This window comes from Malus domestica, chromosome 09, assembly GCF_042453785.1.
Source record: "Malus domestica chromosome 09, GDT2T_hap1".
Taxonomy (NCBI): domain Eukaryota; kingdom Viridiplantae; phylum Streptophyta; class Magnoliopsida; order Rosales; family Rosaceae; genus Malus; species Malus domestica.
The window spans coordinates 5475320-5484323 of NC_091669.1; the positions used below are offsets into that span (position 1 = coordinate 5475320).

At 33.9% G+C, this 9004-nt stretch overlaps 1 protein-coding gene across 1 annotated transcript; it reads right to left on the reverse strand.

Moving 5' to 3' along the window:
• Positions 1 to 5021: 5021 nt before the first annotated feature.
• LOC103421662 (transcription factor TCP2-like) lies at positions 5022 to 6854 on the reverse strand. Its single transcript, XM_008359707.3, has 2 exons — positions 5278 to 6854; positions 5022 to 5185 (listed from the first exon to the last, which is right to left on the reverse strand). Exon 1 carries the CDS (start codon positions 6487 to 6489, stop codon positions 5320 to 5322), a length of 1170 nt encoding a protein of 389 aa, XP_008357929.2. The 5' UTR covers positions 6490 to 6854; the 3' UTR covers positions 5022 to 5185; positions 5278 to 5319.
• Positions 6855 to 9004: the final 2150 nt, after the last annotated feature.

Sequence of the window (9004 nt, forward strand, 5' to 3'; positions counted from 1 at the left end):
CCATATTTCCACATTTCCGTACCTCCAAAGCAAATTCTGCTGGGTATTATATTAGATATGGGGTACTTTTGTGTACACTCGCTGAAAAGTCAGCAATTATTATATTAGATTTTGACATAAATCAACCGCTTTGCATTCGATATATCTCTGGTACCAGTATCCATAACCTTTCTGTCTCCAGTCCAGGTCGGCAGGGTTTTTTATGTATAAAAAACAGGTCATTGACGAACTAGGACAAAGATTGTCTGTCTTCCACTTCCGGTGCCCTTTCCATGCCTCTCTGTTTTGTATGATCACGGTTAAGGCATGTTAACATTTTATATTATTTTTTTATAGATATAATAAAACGAAAATAAATAGTAATATAAAATGTTGACGTGGTTTAACCGTGACCACACAAACAGAAGGGCACGGGAAGGGCACTGGAAGTGGAGGGCAGACAATCCTTGTCCGACGAACTACCAGTATTGCCACTGTGTATTACGTATTGCCATGCACAACTGATCGAATGCGTGGTTTGAAGCGGTTGGAAATTATATATTATATTTAATATTATAATATTTAATTTTTACATGAACGAAAAATAAGAGTTATGTACTATAGTTGAATTCAAATTCATGAGTTGCGTCTGTTCGTTGGAATTTTAAGCAACAGTCATAATGTTTTAAAAGGGGTAGGTTGAGTTCTATACAAACTCAAACATTCCAATGTTTTTATTGTTTGTTAGTCAAAATCCGAGTCGTGTATTGAGAGTACAGAATATATGAAGTTCGCCAGAGTCCAAAGATTGAAGTGCTTTGATTTCGGATTATAAATTATTAAATCTTGAGAGACGGATGCCTACCGAACTACAAGCACAATAGTAAGGGCGAAATTCTGTTTTTAGGACATTGCATTTATGCAAGCCTTAATCTCCAAGTTTGTCAGTTTTTTATGCAAGCCTCAATTTCCAAATTTGTTAGTTTTTTTAACTTTCTCTCTAATTGTTTATATTAATCTCACACATAAATTGATGTTGTGAATTTCTTTATGATTATTATTAATAGAATTCTTGTGTTATTTTAATATTTTCTAATATTATTCCAACAAGACGCTTCAATCCGTGACCCTTTTTAATCACCCTTTTATTCGACACACAGTAGAAACTATAATATGATTATCTCCTGCACAAATCTGTGAACAAATATCGAACATATATATAGAGAGGGAGAGAGAAATTAAAAGGGAATAATTACTTCAGTTCATCGCTGGCTGTCACTTCCACTATTCTATGTACCTCACTCTCTGATTAACTCCAATGGCTGTTCTTGCATGAATCATATGAAGGCTCTCTCAGTTTCAGGTAACTTTCCACATGTATATCGTTAGTTTTTTTGGTGAATTTGTTCTGTTTTTCTTTTCCACTAAGATTCGAACTGAACTTGGTTCTATCTTTTTCTGCTATCTTCTCCCAGTTACCTGAATATATCTTTTTCTGCTATATCCTTTCATTTGATCTGTCCGGTCTGTCCGGTCTCCGGTGACGATATTTGATTTTCCAATGTTACTATGAAGAAAGGTGGCGGGAGAGAAATGAAGAAATTAAATCAAAATTTTGAAGGTGAAAAAAATTAGAACGGTTTTTTTGTTCTACATGTCTTCTACATCCCTCCCACCATACTTTCTTTATTTTTTATCTCTCATTTCTCCCATTGTATATCTAATCCAAGACAACAATAAAACCAATAACAAAAATGAAATGGTTAATAAATGAAAACGGGCACTCAGTTTTCAATTTTCTCTGAAAACTTGTTTGATAAATATTTTCATGAAAATTAGAAAGAAAATTAAGCTAAAATTTGAAATCTAAACAAAGTAGCTTTTAGTTTTTCAAAAACTAAAAGTAGTTTTGAATAAGTTTTCAGTTAAAAAAAAAGTGAAAAGATTATTAAACAACCCCTTAAAGATTCACTTGTGGCGAAACTGTGAGACACTCGAATAAGCATATCTAAAACTACGTTAATGAAATTCTATTTGTCAACTAAAAGAAGGTGAAAATACATCTTTATCTTCTATCACAACAAAAATGTTAAAGACAGTAATGTAATTTCACAAAGCAAAATTTTACTTTTCTTTTTAATCCTCACCTACATGTAATGTTATCATTTCTAATTTAAAAATAAATAAATAAATAAACCTCTCTCTCTCTCCTCACTAAGTTCTCTCTCACTCTCTTCCTCTCTCTTTCAATTTTAACAACAAAAGTAAAAAAAATTCACACTTTGTGTGTAGGCATATACTAGTACATGTATAACTAGAGAGTAGATAATGTTCTCTTTCGAAGTAGCAACCATGATCGATCATAGTTTTTAATACATATATAATAAAAGAGTAATTCTAGTGAAATCATATATATACACCATATTAGTATATTATATGATAAGGCAAATGATGTCTACAACAAAAATCCAAAGAGATAAACTCATTAATTGACATGTACACGTCACTTGTCATATAAAATGGTAAACAAATGTGATACAAAAATATGGCCTCCATAACATTAGAACAATGATATACTAAGAGTGGAGATTTAGGAAAAGTCGCACAATGAGTTGATTATTATATTTTGAACTTACCATCTATATAATCAGTCAAACCTGAGATATTTGATTTACTAGTGAAGAAAAATACACTAAATTGGTGATCACACTACTCTCTTACTTCTTAGAAGTGCTATCTATTGACTCACTGTAGACAGTCAGATCTAAAAATAAAAAATTAGATGACATACTTCCTAAATATCTAGGGCTAGCTAGCTTGAGAAAGGGGGGAAGGAAGGACAGGGGAAGCTAGGGTAGATGGGAAGACAGATACATGCACGCTTAAACGATTTTCATGATCCTCTATCTACACTTCTTTTCAGTTTCTCTAGCAATTTAACTTCAAGCTAAACTAGTACGAACTAAAATTAGGTTGTGTTCCCAGATCAAGATACAGAGATCAAACTTCAAAATATCTTGGTAAACCTCTTACCGCACGTGATATTGCTAGTGGAAATATCTCCATGTATGTACGTGTGTAACATATAATTAGAGCTTTAGCAATTTCCTTACGGAGCGATTAAATATAGGACCATGAATTTAATGAATTTGACCCATTGTATATGTACATTATAACTTCAAAACATAAATGTTGTATTTATATGTGTGCGTATTTTAATGCATTTCACAATAGAAACTAGCCGATGAGCACATACTCTGTGTGTGTGAAAAATTTCATTTTATTTTTTGTTTTTTTATTAGGGAGTGTGATTAGTTTTTAAAATTTTAAAAAGAGTATGAAAAAATGATGGTAGGACAATTTCTCTTAATAAGTGCATATTTTATCTAAATATTACATAATTACTGTTTTGTCCTCCTTATGTAAATATTGTGTATCAAAAGTGAGGGTAAAATAAAAAAAATAGAGATATGATTGTCATTTTCTCAAAAGATACTAAATTACTATTTTGCCCTCATTATGTAAGTATTGTGTATCAAAAATAAGGGTAAAACGGGAAAAATGGGACAAAAAGTTAACAAGGAGGGTTCTCTTAATAGTAATAATAATAATATATAGATATAGACAACATAACCAGCTCCAGGAAGAGAAAACAGGAAACATCGTCAATCTTCAAAATAAAAGCATATATATGTAAACATCAGAAAGAACAATATCTAATTCTCCGCACAGGATTAACTTATTCGGTATAAGTTTTTTTTTTTTTTTCTCATGTGCAAATTAAAGAGAGCTTTATAAGTAGATTAAAAATTGTGTTTTGAACTATTACAACATCAATGATTTCCCAGCCAAAGAAAAAGAAAACTATTGCCAGGGCCACCGTTTTTGCCAAATTTTCTCCTTACTAAAATACTTTAGTTATACACATGCGATCAGTATCTTGAATAAATTTTTTACACAATTCATAAAGAACAAAATTCGGTGAGGGCATCGTTATCCTTGGACCTTGACTATATTGTTTACCAAGATTTGTTTGATTATTCTTCCACAAACTTCTTAATCAAAGCATAAACATGTTCATCACACACCTTGTGCAATAGTCCATCTGGCTAGCTGTTGAATACTAATATATCCATATCAATTCGATCGACAAGAAGCTATAGCTTTATATATTACTGCGAAATTCAAGATATTGCAATTAGCCAAGAAAGTGCATGCAAATCTGCACAACTAACCTAGCAGCAAGTACTAACTATTTCCATGGAAATCTGGCTTACTTTTATGAGATTGCTACAGTCTTGCTTAATTTCCATGGAGCCTTTAGCATAACAAGCTAGGAAGGAGGAAATAAAACCAGAAACAAAGGGGAATAGAAATTTCACATTCCTCATCCCATAAATCTGCTATAAACCTTTTCACCTTGGAAAAGAAACCATAATTCGATAGGCATCCATCTTTAATTTTATGGTTGTTGTAGTAAAGATGAATTGTGCGAAATCCATGACAAATACCAAACAGGGAACAAGTATCATGTAATATTTATCAAACAGGGAACAACTATCAGGTGATATTTTTTATTTTTTTTATCAAACAGGGAATAACTATCATGTAATATCGGTCATGATGAATCTCATTACAGCAAGCATGTTCATCAAGTATCTCCTGGCACTGTTCCTTTTCTCTGAAGATATCACTAGTTAAATCAGATACTAATTGTCAGAACATGAATATATACCCTATGTGGTGAGTTTGATTGTTTATAGCATATCTATCCCGCTTAAATTGTTACCTTTTTTAAATTAGAACAGAAATGTTTACATCATAAGTTAAAACAAAACAAAAAAAGACGTTATAGCTAATTAACAAATATCTCATCAATGTCATCAGTATTAGTCATTTGTTGTTTTCACCAGGGATGTGGTTTTGACATAAATCAATGCATGCTTGTAGGGGTCTATATGTAATTCTGATCCAGTACTAGTTATATGCATTGCTAAGGAAACCTATCTTCAATTGGATCATTATGGTAACTCTTGAGGAGCTGAAAAACAGTGGAACAGGTGACTCAATAGATAAATTAATGTGCATTCAAAGAAATACATGAACAAAAATATAGCTTACTTCTTTGATCGAAGTTAATAATTTGGAAGATAATCAATAAATTCGCCGGATAATTCCACAATTAGGCCTCCCAAGATTTCAGTTCCTGCAGATTGACATCTTAATCATTAAATCTGGAATCGAAAAATAAATAATTAAGGAGAGGCATGGCTACAATATACATGTGTATATGTATACCAGTGGAAATTAAGATTGATGGTGGCGATGGCACAATTAATGCTAGGGCATGGGGAAAGCGCCATTGATGTCCCAATTTTGAGAAGCATTGGGAAATTGGAGGTGGCTATTGCTGGAACTCTGATCAGTAGTATTATAATCGGAAACTACTGATGAAAATGACTTCATTTTGTTTCTCTTGATCAAAGCAGATTGATCCTCCTCGTGACGATGATGGTGATGAGCTTGATTAGCCAAGAGGGATCCCAGTTCTTGATTCACACGGTGATCTCCAAAATTAACCTTCGACGAGGATGAGATGTTTGTTTCGTGATCATCAAGCTGCTCAATCAATAAGTTCAATTGGTTCAACATCTGATAAGGCCTCCTACTAGTAGTGCACATCTTTTTCTCTCTTGTCCTTTCCCTTGCCTTTGCTCTTGCCTTTGCCCTCGACTCCTTCGCAACATAAGCTCCAGTAGATTTAGATTCTCTCAACTTCTTCATCATCACCATCTCTTTTTCTTTGCTCATTACATGGTTTTCCACCTCGTTTATGTCCGAAACAACCTCGTCGCACTCGGAAGTGGAAGACAAACTCTTGGACTGCTCAGAACTGCAGCTCAAGTTCTTCTTCTGTGTTTCGAGATCCCTGATGGCCTTTCTGGACTTTTTTAGTAGCCACTCGATGGTTTTACTTGCCCTGTCAAGCCCTAGCAGGTCTTGGAGGTCAAAGAACTGACGGGCAACGTTGAGGGAGAGCCTCACCCTACGGTCCCTCAAACCCTGAGCGGTGAAGATCTTGCTGTGCCGGTCTTTCTTCATCTCGGCCGATGCTACTACTAAATCTTCCCTAGAAGAATGAAGAAAATAAGGAATAATATTATCATTACTAATGCTACCATAGTTACTATGGTAGTACTGATGATGATGAAGATGATCTCCACAAGATGATGATATGGTGGAGTTTATAATACCAGGCACAGTGTTTGATGAAACTCCCAAATGGGTTAGGGTTTGATGAGAAGGAGGCGCCATTAAAGCAATATTTTGGTGTGAAAATTGACCAGAGAGGGGATCAGGAATGTGATGAAGGAAAGTGTCTCCGGTGCAGGTTTCTAGGTTTGCACAAGGAGGAGGAGGAGGGTAATTTGAAGAAGAAAAAGAAGAAAAGGGAAAGTTATGTTGAAAAGGAATTACAGTATTACTATTATAACTGGAAGATGAAAACATGATTTCTTTTTCCTCGGGCTGTTAGGCAGTCCTTATACAATATAATACCTTTGTTAAGACCTCTTCTTCTTTTGAACACTAGAAAGAAATTATCCTAATTTCGAACAGGTAAAGAGAGCTTCTTCATACCCATTGAACTTCTCAAGACTTTGCTTTTCATACTCACTTTCTCACTGCAACTTCAGATCCATCTGTGTTCTTAAAAAGAAGATCAAGGGGAGTGAGCTCTGCTGTGAAAGATGCATGGTATCGGATATATAAACACGGAAGCACTAATAAGTGGGGGATTGTTTTGTTTGTGTTGGAGACATCTGAAAGATGGGTTTTTGGCTGTTTCTGCTGTTCTTCCTTTCTCTTGTTTTTGTTTTTTTTTTTCCAGGTTTACTGTTTCTTGGGCAAAGTCTTGAAGGTACAATATTTGGATTAAGCAATAAGGATCCGGAGAATCTCGGGAATTCATGTATTTTATTCATCTATCGTATATCGTATGGTAAAAAATTATTTAAAATTAAATAAAAAAAAAACTGATTTTACGATATACGATGAACAAATACGATTTACGAATTTTCGAAATCCTCACAAAGAAGATCCGGATTCCAATTTTTGGTTTTCATTGATGGTGATGTGTCACCGGACATGTAAGGCGCAAAATATGTGGGTTTGTGCCACTTAATGTGGAAATACCATACCCAACCAAAACTGATGGGAAATTTGACAACCCAACTTTTAGACCCGTTAAAATTTCCAGAAAAGGGCAAGACCACATTTAATTAACTAGGGTTAGGTTAGGCAATACCTCAGCCTAGATAATAATTTCCAAGCACATTTTTTCTCTTTCGACATGGTTCAAATCATTTTTCTGACTTAATTTTTATTTATTTATTCAATTTAAAGATCAAAATAGTGGAATGTATAAGAGGAAAAAAAATTCTTATAAAAAAATGTAAGAGAAAAAAAAAAAAAAGACTGGAAATCATTCCCCAACTAGATAATGCCTCTTGTAGAATTTGAAAATAAAAAAGTAAACAACAATTTTGGAGTAAGCTTCTTATTGTAGGTGGGATATACATCTTTTTTGCTCTTTTATTTTTCAATTAAGCATCATCCAGCGACATGATGAAATGGTATTTTAATTTTAATATGTTAATTATTATTGGTGTTAATATAACACGTAGTCTCTCTGATTCATTACGTATCATAAGAATTGTGTATACACAAAAGTTTCTCCATTGTTGACAGATAAATTAATCTAACATATACTCTTGGGTCCGTACTTCTTAAAAGGGAGCCTAATTCATTATGACCATTACAAACAGAGGAAGCCTTTAAAGGAAGGGATCTTCATTTTTTTTTCTTATAAAAGTGGGAATTAGTTGTGGGGTCCACACGATATTGAATTTTAACAATCTGAACTCTTTATTTTCAAGTTGCACCTCATAGATCATCCTTTCATAATATTAGCCAAATCAAAAATATTTAAAACATTTAATTGGGTTAAAAAAAATTTATGAACACTTTGTTATATAAGAAACAATGAAATTTTATCTTCATAATTATATTAGCAAATGATTTTGGATTGAATTGAATTTTTATAAGGATGATCTATGAATCGAGACTTACAAACTAGACGATTCGGATTATTGAAGTTCGATGTCGAGTGGGTCCCATACCTAGTCCCCACTTTTTGGAAAAAATAGAGATCTCTTTGCATAAATGGCATGTACAAACATATATTCTGTATTTGTCATACAAATATTAAGCATGCAAACGATCAAAGCTTTCTATTTACTTGGAAAAGAAAAAACTAATGAATCTTTAGGTTTTCCAAGCTGCTGGATGTGGTGGCTTTGTATATGGAAATTGCGCTTGCACATGCTTTTGTCCTTTACCCAGCAATAGAGGCAGCAAGTAGTGTTGTCGAGGAAGGAATGCTTTTTGACGTCCCATCTAGGGTCGCTTTCACCCTCTTTTTAAGTAGAATATAAGGTGGAAAGTAAAGGAGGATTGGTGGAAAAACAAGTAGGGTTCATTTGGGGTGTTGCCCTAGCTAGTGGAATGTGTTAGCTTAACTAAACCATCAGAGCATTTCCACCCATGAAAGTTTGCCATGGCCAAATCCAAAATCCACTCCAAAACCCATTCCACCCACTCCTCCAAGCCAGCCATGGTTGAGCCTTTGCAGCAGCCTTGACAAATCTAGCCCCTAGTTCATGGTAGTTACTATTTACAATTGGTGGAGAGTAACATAATCGCAGCAACTTATTCAAAATTAATCTCATTCGTTGAATAATTAGTAAATCTCATTACAGTTACTAATTTATAATGGATGGAAAATGATAAAAGAGAAGCTTAAAAAATTTACTATATAAGTAAATAGTAACTACCACGCCTATTTGTAAACTCAAATCCATCAAATGGGTGAAAATGCTCTCAGGCATGGATTTCATTTAAACTAAAAGCGACATTGGCATGTTTCAATAGTTGGTGTGGCAGTTACACTATCCATGCATGTTGG